General features: G+C 35.9%; 1 protein-coding gene across 1 annotated transcript; it reads right to left on the bottom strand.

The window, feature by feature from the left end:
• Positions 1-7,484: 7,484 nt before the first annotated feature.
• On the bottom strand, positions 7,485-14,960 carry LOC133811435 (salicylic acid-binding protein 2-like). Its single transcript, XM_062246172.1, has 3 exons — positions 14,514-14,960; positions 8,069-8,206; positions 7,485-7,963 (listed from the first exon to the last, which is right to left on the bottom strand). Exons 1-3 carry the CDS (start codon positions 14,886-14,888, stop codon positions 7,682-7,684), a joined length of 795 nt encoding a protein of 264 aa, XP_062102156.1. The 5' UTR covers positions 14,889-14,960; the 3' UTR covers positions 7,485-7,681.
• Between the last annotated feature and the right edge of the window lie 3,968 nt (positions 14,961-18,928).

The following is an 18,928-nucleotide window of genomic DNA, read 5'->3' as shown; positions in this document are numbered from 1 at the left end:
TTTTTCTGCCAATTATATGCCAGGACAATCTTATTTGTTGGAATACAGGTTTCTTGTTATATTTGCGTAATTACTTATTAAATGAATTGTTATGAACAGGCCATGCGTTAAATAAGCTTTTAATGGTCTTGCTTGCTTATTGAATGCTTTTGATGGTCTTGCTTGCTTTTTTAAAGTATATATTACTAAGCTTTTAAATAATTCCTTAGAGGTGTTTGAATAAATGCTTCACTGACATATATGTGAATAAAGGTATTTAGTTTGAACATATATGATAGGTTAGGTGTAATATATTCCATCATATTATGTAGGGTCATGAACTTGTGTGTCTGTATGTGTTATCACATTCATTAGTACCTCCCTATTGAGAATCCAACGTGTGGATGATGCATAGATACATTGTTATTACTAATTTAAACTCGATTCACTAAATTCTTTTAGATAAATGTTTATTACGAAGTGGAGTTTATACGCATAGTATGCTGCTGCTGTTCTCATAATCTTGTGATTATTTTTAGGTGCAAATTCTTTAGAATATTTGAATAGGGCCAATAATTTGAAAAAAAAAAATTTGCTTCTTCTCCTAACCAAATTTTAGCTTACAACTTGCCATGGCTTCTTTCTCTTTTGCTCATACCCACTATTGCTACCATATCTATAGATACATTTGTACTAGACATAATAAGATTTTCATCTTGTCTTTTTATGGTCCAAGCATATACAAGCACCTTCGTCTTACAAAGATGCCTCACAAATTCTAATCTTCTTGTCTTTAAACTTTTATTCTAGCTCACAGTTTCAACTAATTTTGTGAAAATATGAAATTATCTAGATTAGGCACTTTTTTCAATTATGGTGTGAAATCAATGTTAGGCATTTTTTAAAAGCTAATGTGCTTGTTTTTATTTATTTATCTCTTTTCTTTTCTATGTCAGAAGACATAACGAGGAAAATCAGAGGAAACGGAAACACAAAAAAATAGCAAAAAGTATAAGTGGTCTCTAAATTAGAGGAACAACCTCATCAAATTTTGGTACATTACTCGAATATCATCCCTAATTAAATTGTTATTATTTTTTGCTTTCATTTCTTTCCCCATACCCCTAATGGAAAAGAGTTATCTAACCTTCTATCACTACTGGGTAACAAAAAGTTGGATGGGTAACTGATGATTAAAGACATGCCACAATCTCCTGAATGTGTCATTTCTTTCAAGAGCATTGTCTTCTGAACTTTTATTAGCCTCTATATCAATTATAACTACATTGTATATGTATGGAAATGAATTTATTTGTTTTTCTGTTTCTCTCTCTGTTTCCATTTTAATGTACTTTTTGTTTTTCGGTATGCCTTATGGATATTCTTTCTATTCCTTCTTCTCTTTGTATGTATTTGTATCTTAATGGGAATGAATTTTTTCTTCTTTCTTCTCTTATATTTTTCCATTTACGGTGATATTATATTTTGTTCTTTTCAAAATTTGGTTTGCATATAAACTGTTTGATTAAACTCCAAGATGGTAAATTACAATATAATATTTTGAGTTAGGTGGCTCTTCTATTTTGACAAAAGCTTGAGATTGGTTAAGAAAACGTAGAACTCATGATGTTAATGCCTCTAAAAAAGAAAGCTAGGAATGTCATGAGATCATGAAACTTAAAATTTTGTTGGCTCTTAATCTTTTTGTCTCAATGGGCACATGGGTCCTTTTGGCTCATGGAGATTGTTTACGTACGTGGAGATTGTTTTATTCTTTGTCAAGCATTTTGCTATGCATGGTACATATCAACATTGTTGTATATTTTGCCTTATTCAGTAATTGACCATTGTTATGATTGTAAGATACCTTGCCTAATTTATCTACCAAAGTCACGAATGACTTTAAAAGTTAAAAGAGAAAAGGCAAAATTGTTAAGCTCAAATTGCTGTAACTATTTAAGTAGTTAAAAGTAAAAGACTCCAGGGCCAAAATAAAATGATTTGTGGATTATATTATAAGTAAGCTATCATTTGTGTGAGTATTTTTATTTGAAATAAGTAATCAAAGTTTGTAGTTTGGTAACATGTGCAAGGAAACATGGTAGTTCATTATGAGTTCTGCATTATTATACAACACATTACACTTTTTTTGTACACTTGATACCTTCTTAGTTGTAACATTATCTCAAGAGAAAAGCTTGAAGGAATTATTGGATGAAAGATGTTCACCTTGTATAGGAACATCATATCCTTATTTATATGGACTCTTCATGCTTTTTAAAGTGCTTTCTTTCTGTATAAATTAGCTGCATTTTATTTTCCTGTTACTAGCACAAGCTCTCTGTTTTGTATGCTTGATTCTTGATTACTGGTTTGAGTTGAAATGGGTATTTGCTTCAGGTGTGTGAGAAGCTTCTTGGGAGCCAATGCTTTAAATGCTTGTGGTGATTTCATGAAATGCAGAGAATGAAATTCTTGAATATATTATATGGACTACTGAAAATTTGTTGCTGGTTCACTTCATCTGTCTCTGTGTTGCCTTCTAGTTTCTTTTAAGGATCTTGATATTATATTATTTGCTTGTAGAACTTATTTTAAAGCATACTAGAGCTTTTTTGGTAAACATATTAATGGTGTCATATGCGTACTTACTATACATAATGACTACTGTAATGCATGTTGGTGAATTGGATTGCTTACTTATTTATAATGGTTATATTTGAAAAGCAGGAAAACCTCGCTGAACCCATTATTTTCATGTTGCTAGAATTAAATCAATCCTTAGAGTTCTCAACTGTAACTTTAATGAAATTTATTTGGAAAAAAAAGATGAATTTTTTAGTTGCTGTTTTCAATTTTTTAGCTGCTGTTTTCAATTTTGATCCATAGTACAAATTGCAATCTATGAAGTAAGATTCTTCTTCTTGATTGAGGAGCCTTATTGTTTTGGTGTGGTAATTATGTTGCTATGCATTGCTATTTTTGAATTTTACCTTTTGTTGGTGATGACGGCTTTGTATTTATACAGCGTGGAGGTCAGACTGTCTCTAAGATTACTCTAGCAATTGTCTCTATTGTTTGGTTACCTGCTGGAGTTTGCTTTTTCATTGCTTTTCCAAACCATTCCTGGCTTTGGTTGATTAACATTTTTAAGTAAGATTCATTCTTTAGTTACCTTTCCTTTTCTTTTGTTATGAATTTTGAGTTTCAAACAATTCAGTTCGATTAAAAAACATTGGAAAGCTAGATGATAAAAGCATTTGTTTGGTTCGATTTATTGGCTTAATTGCTTTATCATAATTAGCTTTAGGTTTCTAAATTCCATATTCTATGAAATATATTATTGATTCACTTTCTGACTTGGAACTGATTCTTTCCGTTTTCTGCTCAATCCAAGTCTTTATGACAGTCATCAAATATATTCCTCACGTTAGAAATGCCTCATTTCTTTTTTCCCCATTAGAAAAAATATCAATTGTTTTAAATATAATCTTATGTAACATCAGTGATGAAATAATTTAGCTATCCAAAAGGTTTTCTTTTTCCTTTCTTATTACTGTATGAGTAGAGAATTAGAGACAGTAATACTATGTTGTCAACAGTTTTTCTATATCCTTTGCCCCTATAAGTTATTTTGATGGTTTCTTTCAGGAGATTGCTCATGAGACAGTAATACTATGTTGTACTATATCAGCGTAATTGACTGCGAATATGTATCACTGTTTTGTAATTACTTGTTCTAAATGTTTTGTAACTCAAATCTCCCAAACTTTTAACATGCTATCTCAGTAATTAAGCACCTGAACCAGAGATGTCTTTAGGGTAAAATTGAGGCCCCTTTAACCTGAAAAATGTTAATGTTTGTTTACTGTAATATGTATCTATTCACTGTGTGATAGCAGTATTTTGAATTTTGAAGTATGTTCACTTGGTATTGCTTGCTTAGGTCTTATATTGTATACAGTTTTACCTTACCTTATCTATTCACTGTGTGATAGCATTATTTGATTCATATTATTTAATTTTTTTAAGCATATACCTTACCTTTTATCTGCTATTGCAGGAGAAAAATGTCTCTTTCTCCATCAATTGGAGGAGAAAATGATACTTAATTTTGAAGGCTTTGTGTTGGGCAGCTGTAGAATATTTTGTGCTGAAAGTAGTAACTTTTCAATATGTTGAATATTTAAGACTACTTGAATACTTAAAGAACATTTTGTTGTTGATGACAGTGTTAAATGTTTTAAACTAATTTGTGGATTGTTAATACAATGTTGAATGTTTTTACTTTTTGTTATTTGAAAATCAAGTTCATTTGATGAAGCTAGTATATATTAGAAAGTTAATTTTAATTATATAAAAAAAATTAAAATATAATAGAATAAATTAGTGTTATATAAATGAATATATAATGAGAATTTAAACTTATCTAAATATTAAAATAATACGAAAATTGTGTTATAATATCTATTACAATAACACTTTTTATGTAAATAATTTTGTTATGCAAACTTCATTATATAACACAAATAATGTGTTATACTAAAGTGTAATATAACACAAAAAATGTGTTGTACTAAAGTGTAGTATAACACAAAAAATGTGTTATACTAAAGTGTAGTATAACACAAATTTATAAGTATTGAAATGTGTTATATAATTGACTATAAATAATATAATTAAACACTTATCTATTTATTAAAATAACACAGAAAGTGTGTTATCGTTGACAGTATAATAACACATCTGTATAACAATGATAAAGTGTTATGTAAAGTATCCTGACCTACGATTACATAGTCGGTCTTAACACATCAAAAAGTGTTATGGTATGTTTTGATAACACATTTTTGGTGTTATTAAAAGCATTTTTTTCTTGTAGTGAATGATATCACGTGCACCTGCATCGTAGGCTACAATCACTCAATGATTGTTCTTGAATATTCTGTAGTTTCATCACAGCTGTCATAGAGGTTGTTAGATAATATTTTTGTTATGATTCTTCTTATTCCCTAGACCATTGCTAATAAGGCCTGGGGCCTTGATTAGCGTGCCTGGAGGAAAATAATTGATATATTGTATTAATATGTGAATTTGATGAATATGTGATTAGAAATGCATGTTTAGGTGAATTAAATATGCATGTGGGCCCCATTTGGTTGTTAGGAGCATATTTGTAATTTTAGCCCGTTGAGGGCATAAATGTTATATTTATGTGTATTGTGATAGATACCACGTGTGGGTGGTGATATAATTAGGGTGCACGATCCGAGACGGTCCTAGGGGCTGTTTAGCTAGAAAGTCACAATAGGGTCAAATACCTAGTTCGGGAGGAGCTTAGGGGTATTTTGGGAATATTACAAAGTATTCGAGAATTATTGAGTAGCGGTTAGTAATGGTTTAGACACATCGGGATTTAACGGGGATTTTTAGGCATACTCGAGGACTTAGTGGGATGTGTTAAAAGACTAAATCGCCCTTGGAGAAATATGAGGACTTAGGTAATTGGGTCATTTTGGGCAAATGGATATGCTCAACTTGGGAGCTGGGACTCTAGAAACACTTAACCAAAAAAAAAAAAGAAGGAAAAAGGGAACCAGTTTTCTCTTTCTCTCCCACTCGATGCTCTCCTTCTCCTTCTCCCTCTCTAAAGTGACTGATTTTGAAGGATTTTAGGCTAGAGTTCAAAGGATTCAAGGCTAGGAAATGGGAGATTGACCTAGGCTCAAAGGTAAGTTTTAAATCAGTTTCTTGATTGAATTCTGCTGAGAAATGTTAAGGTTGGGAGCCGATATGTGTTTTTGCTTGGTGGATTCTCGGGATGAAATTTGGCTAGATTCACCTTGGGAATCAAAGGGGATTAGCTTGGAGTTGGATTTGGAGGAAGCTCAGGGACGAATTTCTACTTGAGGTAAGAATTCCATCCATTTCTGAGGTTTATATTCTGAAATGGTTTAAGTTTTGTAAAGTTTTAAACCACAAGGTGATTTATGGGTTTGATAGGGTATTTGAGCTTGTTGTTGTTGTTTCTGAGTTTCCATACTGTCTATTTGGGGTTTTAAGTTGATTTGGGACTTGGGAGTACCCTGGGGTTAATTTGGAAGAGTTTTGGCTCGAGAAAATGTTGGGGAAAAACCCAATTTTCTGGGTTCACGTATGAGCGACGCGGCCCTATTCTTCCGCGCCGCGGCGCTAGGTTGAATCAGGGCATGGGACCATTCTGGGCGCCGCGGCCCCCAGAAGGTTGTGCCGCGGCGCTAGGCCACTTTCTGGGCAGGGGAAAATTTTGTTTTTAGGGTTTTGGCTTAGGGGGCTCGGGGGACGCTTCCGCTACCTTATGTGGGGAAATGGGAGGTCCCGAGAGCACGGAATTGGTTCCGGGAGAAGATTATGAATTGGTTAGTAATGAGAGTACAATGTATGTGTTGTGACTAGGTTTTCAGCAAGGCCCGGGTTAGAGGATCGTGCTCGAGATTTCGGTGCTCAAGAAGCTCGGGACACAGGTAAGAAAACCGATGTACCCGTAGAGCAGGGCGAGGCCCCATAGTTGTGTTGCAGGGCACGACCCTATATTATTATGTGCAGGGCATAGCCGATTGATTATGTTAATACATGTTTAACTGCTTGTTTTATTATGCTATGTATGCATATATGTGAATGATCGGCAAGAACCGGGAACGGTGAAGGCCGAGAACGGCAAGGGCCGAGAACGATGAAGGCCGAGAACGGCAAGGGGGGGCCAGGAGCAGCGTTTAGCACGCGGAGTGCGAGTTGCCAAGGTAAGACCCTAAAGGATACCTGGGATATCCTTACGGTGTAGACCGCGAACCCAGGGCCTGGTAAAGCGCCTGGGACGGCATGACCGTACGTGTTTAGCCTGTTGGTGGGTTTGTTATATGTTGAGTGATTGATATGCATTTATTATCTATTTGTGTGGAGAGTTTTCTTGCTGGGCTTCGGCTCACGGGTGCTCTGTGGTGCAGGTAAGGGCAAAGGGAAGATTGGCCAACCATGAGTACGGAGAGCGTGAGGCGACGCGTACATGTCTGGTCTGCCTGACTGCCACGACCAGGGGTATTTTTGGGAGATGCTTTGTACTGAATCCTATTTTGTCGTGTAGTCGACTTTAAACATATTTTGAGTTGTAAATATTTTATAAAAAGTATTTTCGGATCCCTAGTGTAAAAAACTTATAATTTTCAATGAATGAATACATTCTCAAATTATGTGAATTTTAATACAGTTTAGTTACACTTTTGAGCTAAGTGCTTGATTAGCAAGTAAAATGCACATTTTAAACTCACTTAGTAACGGCTCTAAGGTAGTAGGACGTTACATAACTCATTATCTCCCATTATTTGTAAATTGCCTATATAATGAAATACAACCTTAGTCTCTAATTGAGCTAAGTATTATTCATCCCTAAATATCCAAATTCTCTCTATATATATACCAGAACATTTTCATAATTAAACATAATTAACAACTACTAATTAGAAATTAGAGAAGTTCATCAATCTTGTATTTCAAATACTTTATTTAATTTTGCAGAACAAAGCATACAAATCACAACATTAATATATATATACCTAATTAACACAAATGATCATTAGGTCATGACTTTTAATTTCCAAGTATGGTACTTTTTTATTGGTAAAAGTTAAGAAAATCACAGCTGATGATGAAAACAAGTTAATTAATTCTAAGCAAATTTAGATGCAATCTTGACCAAAACATCACAAGTTTCTTTTGGCTTCGAAAACATTGGCATATGATCCGCGCCTTGAATCTCCATGACGTCTGAAACGCCACCATTTTGGATCATCCATTGCTGAAATTCCAATGGTATTCCCAAGTCTTGGTCACAAATGGCAAAAACCCGAGGAACTGACCCATATGAGTTTTCAGTTAATTTCTTTACTTTGGACAAGTCTTCAATGAACTGTGACGATGGCCTTGCCAAAGCCATAGCCAATTCAAAATCCTATATAAAAAAATTTTAAAACAATATTAGCTAATAATAATACGTAATAAAAGAAAATAAGAAAAAGTACTATATAAATATAGATATATTAATTAATTAATGTACCTCTTTTGGGGTGAGTTGATAGAGCTTGTTCGAAATAAATTTTGGACCAAAAAAAATTGATGATAGTGATCCTTTAGGAGTCTCAAATGACCCAAACTGTGTGTCTAGCCATGCACCTGGTGGGACCCTTTCGCAATACTTTACGTGTACAAGAAAAATATGTTATATGTAAAATAATTTAATTATATCACCCGTGTGTGCATGCCTTGTACGTATCTAAAACACTTTTTACTATAATATATAAAGATTATTATTAGCATATTCATCCCTTTGAGTTTTCATAAATTAGCAAAGTTATTCTCATATTAAGTTTTTAATAAATAGGTTCTTATAATTTTTTTTTTTGTAAAGAGTATGCATGTTAATATACTGATGAAAAATTAAGAACTATATTTTATGAATTTATGATGAATTGAGAGGGTAAAATTATAATAATTTTTTTGTTTACAAATGTAAAATACGAAATTAATTATTACTATTTATAAATTTAATAAATACAACTATTTAAAAACCCTATTTATAAACATGGTTTGATGTAGTGACAAAATTGCATAATTAGAGTTGACCTGCTGACTTTACTTTTATTGTTTTTCAGTGTTAAAATTGGAATAAATAACTACTACTACCAAACCTAATTAGTTGTCCCAATTTTTCATTTCTTGTTCAAAGACTATAACACAACACGTAAAGTTTGATATTCCAACAAAAATAACAACTCGAAAATGATCTAAATAGAACACTACTCAAATACAATTTTAATTTTTTTAAAGAAACAAATAGGTACATATTTTAAAAATTGTAATAAAGATAATTAAAACATTTTTACAAAATAAAGATAGCATTATGTTATAAAATTAAAAGTTACTGATAATATATTATTCCTTTAATTATTAATCTAATAAGAAAAAAAAACAACATTGGTGAGTATTAGAAGCGTATCATCTACGATCTACCAAGCTAATAAACAATAAAATTAAAATTTCAATCATTAGTAAGATAATGCTAGAAACATTAGATTTAATACTATTAATTTATTATTTAATAAGCACTAAAATTTTAATTGGATCTAAATATAGTTTCCTATGTGATTTAAAACATGGAAACATTATTATAATATTTGAGTGTAAAGTATAAGAGGGTCTTAATATTATTCATTAGGAAAATGGAATACTTTTCAAAGTGGAAAGCGGTCTTATCAGTTTTTAATGGTATCCATTAAGTCAACTATTTATTATTTATTTAATCCCACATAAGAAGTTGGGTTCTCTCTGGCTCTGATAGGGCTTTGCGATGGCGGGGAGACCTCGACTACAGAAGAATGCGATGCAACGGAAATCTCCGGCGACGAGAAGGAAAAAGGGACCAAGTTCGTCGGACCCGATCAAGAAGACGAAGACAATGGATCAGCTTCTAGATGTGACTGAGCTTGATGTTACAGATTCTGAAGAGGAGACATTAGTGGATAAGTTTGATGGTGCTACCCAGATTCACTCAGTGGTAACGAATCATGAGAAAATTGGAGATGATGGAATTGGAGTCTCGCTATCCCCCAAATCTTCTGAGAAGCAGCTGCTACAGATGTTTGGAATCAGGGCAACTTTTGCAGAGGTTATGGGTAAGATTAGTACTGCTAAGGCTAATGAAGGTAAGGCTCTTCCTAAGTTCCCGATTCTACATTTTGAAAAGGAAAATATGGGTACAGTAGGGGGAATTGCTAAAATTGTTGAGGATGATATTAGGGATGAAATTCAATTCTGGAGTTCGGCAATTGTGTGTTACGTGTTGGGGGCGAACCCTCCTATACATGTAATGGAAGGGTATTTTTGAAGATTATGGCAGAAACAGGGTATTGACAGAGTTAGCTTACTTGGTCATGGCATGTTTCTGGTTCGGTTCCACTCTGTCCAGAAACGTGATGGAATTCTATCAGGAGGATATCAGTTTTTTGATCGTAAACCTCTCATTATGAAGGCCTGGAATCCTGATAAGAAATATGTGAAGGAAGAGATATGGAAAGTGCCTGTGTGGATTAAGTTGATGAATCTAGAAGTGAAATATTGGGGGGAAAGAGCTATGGCTAAGATAGTAAGCTCAATTGGCAATATGATTAAATAAGATCAAGCAACTATAAACCGTGACAGATTGCAATATGCTCGGGTCTTGGCTAAAATAGATATGACTCATGGTTTTCCTAGCTTTGTGCAATTTGAAGATGAAAAAGGCCAAATGATATCTGTTGACATCAGTTATGATTGGAAACCAGATAGATGTGATACTTGCAAGGGTATTGGACATTTAAGCAGTGTGTGTAGAAAAAGTAAAGTGGTAGAGCAATTTAAGAAGATTTGGCAACCTAAGTCTTAGTTTGGTTCAAACAAGGAGAGCAATAGACCTAAGACAGTAGAAAAATCGAGATTTCAAGTATCTAACGGGAAGAAATTGCAGATGCCTAAATCTTCTAAGGTGATAACTAGTAATTCTTTTGATGTGTTAGAATCGGTATCTATTTCTGAGATTCAGGTTGGAGAAGTACTTTGTGAAATGCAGTCCATTATTGATGGAGGGGGAGATCCTCCACCAATAAATGGATAGAATGCTATTTTGGAATGTTAGGGGCCTCAATAAATCCACAAAGCATAAAGAAGTCATGAAAATGATTTCTTATCAGAGGATTGGATTTGTTCGGCTCCTAGAAACAAAGGTTAAGGCTGCAAACATGGGAGCCTTATACCTAAATATGTTTCAGGGTTGGTGTTTCACTTCTAATCTTGCTCATCATTCTAATGGGCGGATTATTATAGCTTGGAATCCGAATAGCTATGAGGTTGATATCAAAGGTGGTACGAGTCAACTTATACATTGTTGGATAAGGCCTAAACGAGGGTATCAGTTTGCTGTCACTGTTGTCTATGCTATGAATGGAACCAATGACCGCAAACAGCTTTGGAAGGATATTGGTATTATTGCTCAAGGTACTAAGATTCTGTGGATTGTTGGAGGAGATTTTAACTCTGTTTTTTCTACTGAAGAAAGGCTGCATTATCATGGTAATGGCTCAGAAATGGTGCCGTTTCAATCTTGTGTTGCTGAATGTGATTTGGAGGATGTTAAATACAATGGTTCTTATTTTACTTGGAATAATAAACAAGAAGGGAAAGCTCGAGTGTGTGCAAAGTTAGACCGGGTTTTAGCAAATAATGTTTGGTTGGAAACTTTTCCAACGGCTGAAGTTAGTTATCTTTCAGAGGGTATCTTTGATCACTCACCAGGCCTGCTTTCTATATACCTGACTACACATGACAGTCATAAACCTTTCAAAGATTTTAATTACTGGAGCACTTTGGCAGAGTTTATTGATATAGTCCAAAAAGGGTGGAGTGAGTTAGTTGAAGGTCATCCTATGTACAGATTAATTAAAAAACTCAGAATGCTAAAATAGGGACTCAGGAGGTTACATCAGCAAGGGAAAGGAGACCTTGGTTTGCAAGACTCGGAAGCTTATAAAAATATGCTTGATATTCAGGAGACTTTGAGGGAGCAACCTTAGAATGGAGAGCTTGTTTCTCAGGAAATTCAGGTTAGGATGAATTATACTGAGATTCACAAGCAATATTTACTGTTTTTAAGGCAGAAAGCGAAAGCAAATTGGATTGCTCTAGGTGATGACAATACCAAATTATTTCATGCTAGTATGAAGCAGAGGAGAATGCAAAATACTATTTACTCAGTCAGAAACAGAAATGGGGATTGGGTTACTGAGCAACATGAGGTTACACGAGCTTTTTTGGATTTCTATGATCATTTACTAGGATTCAAAATGGGTTCTAGAGCCAGGGTTCACAATAGTATAATCCAAGAGGGCCCAATGGTAAGTACTTCTCAAGCGACTAAGTTACTGCTAGATTATTTTCCTGGTGAAGTTAAAAAAGCTCTGTTTTCTATACCAAATGATAAGGCTCCTGGACCAGATGGATTCAGCAGTGATTTCTTCAAAGAAACTTGGATATCACTGGGGAAAATTTTACAACTGATATTCTCTCTTTTCTCAATACAGGGAGGATTCTTAAGGAAATTAATGCCACATCCATTTCTCTAATCCCTAAAATGGCTTGTCCTGACTCAGTGAGTGATTATAGACCTATTGCTTGCTGCAATGTGGTCTATAAAGTGGCAACCAAAATGATTTTTTCTCGCCTCCGAAACATCCTTCCTAGCATTATCTCTGACAATCAAAGTGGCTTTGTTCAAGGAAGGCAAATAGTTCATAATATCATGGTTTGTCAAGATTTAGTTCGGGGTTATGATAGGCGAAGGGCAAAATCAGCTTGTATGTTCAAAATAGATTTACAGAAAGCTTATGATACTTTAGATTGGGATTTCCTTCAAGAGATGATGTTGGCTCTTGGTTTCCCTACGAAATTTGTGTCCTTAATCATGGCTTGTGTGTGTACCCCGAGGCTCTCCTTTATGATTAATGGATCCTTGCAAGGTTTTTTTCAACCTAAGCGGGGACTCCGTCAAGGTGATCCTATGTCTCCTCTGTTATTCGTCATTGGAATGGAGTATCTTTCGCGTATTTTGAAGAAAGTGGCGAATCTTATTGGTTTTCAATTTCACCCAAGATGTAAAAGTATAAAGCTTACACATTTATGTTTTGCGGATGATTTACTTCTTTTTTGCAAGGGAGATTACAAGTCTGCCAGCCTGCTCTTACAAGGTTTCAAGTTATTCTCCAATACTTCAGGGTTTCAACCTAATATGGGGAAATCAGCAATCTATGGGGCAGGTTTGGACACTTGCACTCTAACTCGTATTGAGCTTATCTCTGGTTTTCAAAGAAGTTGTCTGCCTTTTAGATATCTTGGTTTGAAAATTTGTTCCAAAAGATTATCTCCAGCTGATTGTGAGTCTTTAGTAGACCGAATGACTAGTAGAATTAGAACTTGGAGTAGTAGAAATCTTTCCTATGCAGGGCGTGTGGTACTCATAAACTCAGTTCTTCTCTCTATTAATTCTTTTTGGTCTCAAATTATTATCCTGCCTAAAAGTGTTGTTCAGAAAATCAACCAGATTTTCCAAGCTTACCTTTGGAAAGGTAATGACAAGTTTAATGGCTCCGGGAATGTTTCTTGGGCTGAGATTTGTCATCCGAAAAAAGAAGATGGTTTGGGGTTTAAAGACACTGCTTTATGGAATCTTTGTGCTATGGGGAAACATGTGTGAGCTATCTCTAATAAGAAAAACAATCTATGTGGGTAAAATGAGTTAACTCAGTCTACATTAAAAAGTGTAGTTGGTGGACTTATGAAGCCCCTGCTGATGCTAGCTGGTATTGGAAAAGAATAGTGCAGACTAAAGACAAGCTGGAACAGGTGTTTTCTGAATCAGAGTTCCAGACATTTCAATACAATATTGCTGAGATATACTCAAAATTAAGGATGAATACAGGTGGGTTGTGGCCCTATGCTTTGATTTGGGATTCTTTTTGCACTCCAAAGCACAGAGTTATCTCTTGGTTGGCTGTGAGAATGAGGCTTCCAACAAGAGATAGGCTTTTGCGTATGGCAGTAGTGAGTACTAGTGTTTGCATCATATGTGATGAGTTTGAGGAAACTCACTCTCACTTGTTTTTTCTTGCTGCTATAGCAAGAAGGTTAAAGAAGCAATAAGTATTTGGCTGGCTGGAATCTAAGGAGCCAGGACTTGATTGGTTTAGTTAAAAGGCTCAAGAAAAGGAAAGTGTCTCAAGGTAGAAAGAAAATTTACATAAGTGCTATTGCTGCTTTGGTTTATTTCATTTGGCAAAGTAGGAATAGTGTTTTATGGGATCAAAAACTCCCTACAGTTCAAGTAATTGTGCATAATATCAAATATGCTGTGTGTGATAGAACTCAATTCATGAGCACAAAAAAATTCAATAGAGTAGATAAGGAGTGGGTGGAGTCATTATACAAAGAATGTAATTAGTTGGTTGTTTTTGTTTAAGTTGTAATTTGCTTGGTGATCAATATATTCTCCTGATTTTCCAAAAAAAAAAAACTATTTATTGTTTTTGTCCAACCAGAAAAAGAAATTGTAACTCTCACAAGCTAAGTAATTCTCAACCAAAAAATAGAATAATTAATTATTATTATTATTATTACGATAACAGATAAAATAAAATTGAGAAAAATACAAAAAGATATAGATATAGTAATTGTGATCTATGTTGAATAAAAATCTTATCTTGATAAATTGCATGTCTTCTCTCATTTTCTTATACTCATGTAAAATGTATTCATACATAGATCAACGAGAGAAATGATTTAAATAAATTATTAATGAAATATTAAAAGATGTTTAAGGCACGTTATAAGTATTTTTTATATATTATTGAGCCAATATAAGTGATACCAAATTTCTTATCAATATTTTTTTTCATACCAAAAAAATTTACGTAGGTTACCTGTTCTAGAACATACGACGGCTGATTAACGGTGTCCGGCATAAACGCCGTCAAGAAAACGGCGACGGCAATTTTTTGAGGGAAATTCTCCATAGCCATGGCTAGGTTGAGGCCTCCAAGGCTATGGCCGACGAGGACCACCTTCTCTTCCGGATCAAGAGACGCCAAAAGCTCCAACAGTGGCTGAGAATAGTCCAACATTGAGTGCACATCTTTAATACTCTTCATGTTGATGCCGGAAGCCGCCAGATCAACCGCCGTCACACGGTGGCCGGCCGCCTCCAGCAGCGGCTTCAGCTTGTACCAGCTCCATGCTCCGTGGCACGCCCCATGGACCACAACGAAGTAGTGCTTATCAACTTTGCTTTCTCCCATTTTTCTTCTTCTTCTTCTTCTTCTTCTTCTTCTTATTCTTATTCTCTGTCTCTAGCCTTATAAATTGAATGAGAGACCATACTAAGTCTTCCTTTATATAGACTTTGAACAATTATTGACTAATTAATACCAGCTATATTTGATTTATGTAGTAATATAAAGTAGTTGTTAAATTAATTAATATAATAGTATTATTTTTGTATATAGAGTTTTTGTTATTATTTTAAATATATATTTTTTTGTTATTAATATAATAGTATATTTTTTGTACAGTAATCGTTTTTGCTTTTGTTTGTCCTTTTGGAATCTTGTGAGCTTTTCATTTTTTGTGTTTTTTTAAAGGAAGCCGTACTTTGTGACTTGTGATTAATCTATTTCCTGTGAGTTGTGTCTTGATTTAATATTTAGAGAAGGGAAATTTGACTTTTAATGCATTAAGTGACACTACATTTAAAAAATACCATATCACTATATGACTCTCATTTTGGTGTTATTAATGACCTTACTACCCAAAATATCCCTGGTATTTTTTCTCTCAGACTCTCCGTATTCTCTCTGTATTCTCTCCCAAAGTCCTGAAGCAAGCAAACTTTGTAACACCTAAACCCGATTGAATCCGTAGAACCCAACCATTATCTTCCACGACCACGAACAAGGGCTCCCAAAGGGTCGGAGTTGACGATCGGAGAAGGGGAAGGAGAAAACGTCGAGCAAGCCGACCAAACTTTTAGGAAACAACCCCAAAGAAAGTGAAGGTGAGAGATTTATTTTTTAATCTGCAATATGTGTATGTGCCTGGTTTTTTTTTGTTGATTTTTGTTCATAGGATAGATCGGGGCTGGGGAATGAAGATATCTGGGTTTTTTTCGAGATTTTTTATGCACCTCGATAGAAATCGATAGGACTCGATAGTATATGCCAGGATCTGGATTTGACTGTGCCTCGATAGGCCTCGATAGGACTCAATGAAATTTTAGGCTTATAGAAATTTTAGCATATACCTCGATAGGACTCGATGTTATTGGCCATATGGCTTATGTAGCCTTTGCCTCGATAGGCCTCGATAGGACTCGATGATACGGGGCTTTGGGATTTTTAGCACCTACCTCGATAGGCCTCGATAGTAACCAAATGATATATTTCTTTGGGATTTTTTAGGACCTACCTCGATATGCCTCGATAGGCCTCGATAAGACTCGATAGTAACCAGATGATATGATTCTTTGGGATTTTTAGAACCCGCCTCGATAGGACTCGATAGTAACCTGATGATATCATGCTTTGGGATTTTAGCACCTACCTCGATAGGCCTTGATAGTAGCTGCCTCGATGAGACTCAATAGGCCTCGATAGTAACTGCCTCGATAGTGATCAGATTGTTTTACATTTTTAACATTTTTTTTTTTTGTTTTTTTTTTCAGATGCCTGAACTTATTGTGCCGTTGGAGAAGCACTTTCCTGGCCGTGTCACTTATAGGGGTAGCGCCTACTTGGATACCCTTATAGATCAGTTTCAGAGGCATGGTCTTATTGAAAGGGCACAAGCATGCCCGTTGGGACAGTTCTTTAAGGCGAAGTCGTTTAGTTTTTCTAGGGTTCTGCTGCATCAGCTAATGTTGCGTAAGGTAGAAATCAAGAAGCCTGAAGAGGGTCAATTCTACATGGGCAACACTCTGTGTAGATTTGGTATTGCAGAGTTTTCCCTAGTTACCGGGCTAAATTTTGGGAAATCACCGTCCCCGGATGAGTTGAAAGAGCATCTTTCAAGTGATCGGATCATCCAGGAATATTTTAATGGTGATTCGAAGGTTAGTTTTGGTCAGTTGGAAGATGCTTTGAAGGCCTCCACAAACCCAGAAGATGCATTTAAGCTGGGTTTGTGCTATTTGATAGAGGGGGTACTGAATGCCCCAGAGAAGACAATGACGATATGGGGAGATTCACTGAGGATGGTTGAGGATCTTGATTACTTTTTCGAGTATCCATGGGGGAAGTTGTCATTTAAGAAGGTTAGCAAAGGAGTTTAGAAGGACATGAAGAAGCAATTGAAACACTACGAGGAGAAGAAGAAAGAGGGGTCAAGCAAAAAACAGAAGGAGGCGAAGTATAGTTTCTATGGCTATGCACCCACGCTTCTTTACTGGGATTTTGAGGCCATGCCATCTCTCTAGAGTAAGTTTGGTGAGAACAGTGGGAACCAGATACCGAGGATGCTTAGCTGGGCTACGAAGACTGATATCACTATTTCGACCGCTCAGTTGGTTCCCATATTTGCCAACCATCGAGTAAGTTCCATTTTATCTTGTTAAATGTCACAAATTAACTGATTAACGATTTATTTTATTAAAGTTTTCTTGACACATGTCATTCAACCATGTAGTTAGTGGTATTTTCCATGCTGAAGCCACGTCCTGGTGAGGTAGTCTACTACAATAGCCTCCCAGAAGTTGATTTCAGGTTATTCCCTGAGTTGAAATCAACTGTGGGGGAGGTTGGGACTGCAACAGAGGAAGTAGTAGTACCTGAGAATGAGGCAGAGAAGCTGACAAAAGTTGCAAAGGAAGCCTCCATTTTTTACGAGGATGTCCCGAGGGTTGAGGAGGGCACTTCACAGGCATGTGCAGCTTCATCTAGTCAAGTTGCCTAGCCTAATTATGAGCCATTGATGCAGAGGCTCAAGAGGGTTGAGGAGGGCCAGGCAACCTTACTACAAAATCAGACTACGATCATGGCTCAGTTGGCGCAACTGCTTTCACTGGTCTCAGGTCGATCCACCGACGTAAAATCAGATACAGAGTTTGATATCTTGCCTGCAAACTATGAGCGCGGCGATCAACCCTCCACTCCACAGGCCCAAACATCTGTAGTTGCCAGTGATACTGACAGTCCCAATGTACGAGTACTGCAGCCTGAGAAGGCAGCTGGCCTTGAAGTTGTCAGGAAGAAACGCAGGCCCAAGCATTTTGAAGACTTCACCGACCCAACGAAGAAGATTAGACAAGATAAACAGGGGCTAGTTGCTGAACCATTGAGGAAGTGTGACCCACAGCAGGAGAAGAGCTTCCATAAGTGGATCATCAGGAAGATCGACAACAAGAGAGACCGGAACGTCTATATTGGGACGCACGGTGTGGCATGGTTCTTGCAGTTGCACACAGTCCAGACTTGGCTTTGGGATTCAGTATGTAAATTACATTCATGTTTTCAATTCAATCTTAAAATATATTGATGGTACTAACAAATTTTCATGTTTTTTCAGCATATTGATGCCGCTTTGCACATGCTACGCCGCCGACGCCACTTTTATCATGCTGCATTTCGGCAGGATGCTGCGATCATGAACACCACCTTCCCCTAGGTGTGCCTAGGTCGTTGGAATCATTTCAGAGAGACCGGCACTAAGTATACATGGGATGACGATGTGCTGAAAATGTTGAAGGGCAATGATAATCAATTCCTTGTATCATGGAAAACTGTGAGTGAAGTATATTTTTCCTTGCACGTCGAGAAAGCCACACATTGGATCGCATTGAAGTCTCCATTCCAACGTGGTGCATCAACATTTATGATTCCAACCATAGCGTGCTCAGTCCCACTCTGATGGAGGAAGCGATCTAGCCTTGGTGCTTATTGTTGCCTTCGTTGTTATGGTGTTCTGGCATGTTTAACGACCATGAGGATCTCCAGGTATATCCTGAGCAGAACGCAAAGCCTTTTTCATATTGTCATGTTCCTCCGGGGGAGTGTCCTCAGACTAAGACAAGGTATTCCCCTATTTAATTAGTGTATTTTGAAATCTGAAAATTAAAGTTATTTTTATCTTCTATTGACACAAAATCGATTATATGCAATGGGGATTGTGGTATGTTTGTGATCAAACATATCGAGCATTTGGTTTCCAGGCTACCACTCGATACCGTTATTGATGAGAACATCCAGCATTTCAGGACCAAGTAGTGTGTGGACCTATTCTATTAGAATTTGTCCCCGTGATGATCTTTACATTTTCGTCATACACATCTTGTATAGTATAACATATA

This window comes from Humulus lupulus, chromosome 1 (genome assembly GCF_963169125.1).
Source record: "Humulus lupulus chromosome 1, drHumLupu1.1, whole genome shotgun sequence".
NCBI classification, from domain to species: Eukaryota; Viridiplantae; Streptophyta; class Magnoliopsida; order Rosales; family Cannabaceae; genus Humulus; species Humulus lupulus.
This window is presented reverse-complemented; position numbering and strand designations above follow the sequence as displayed.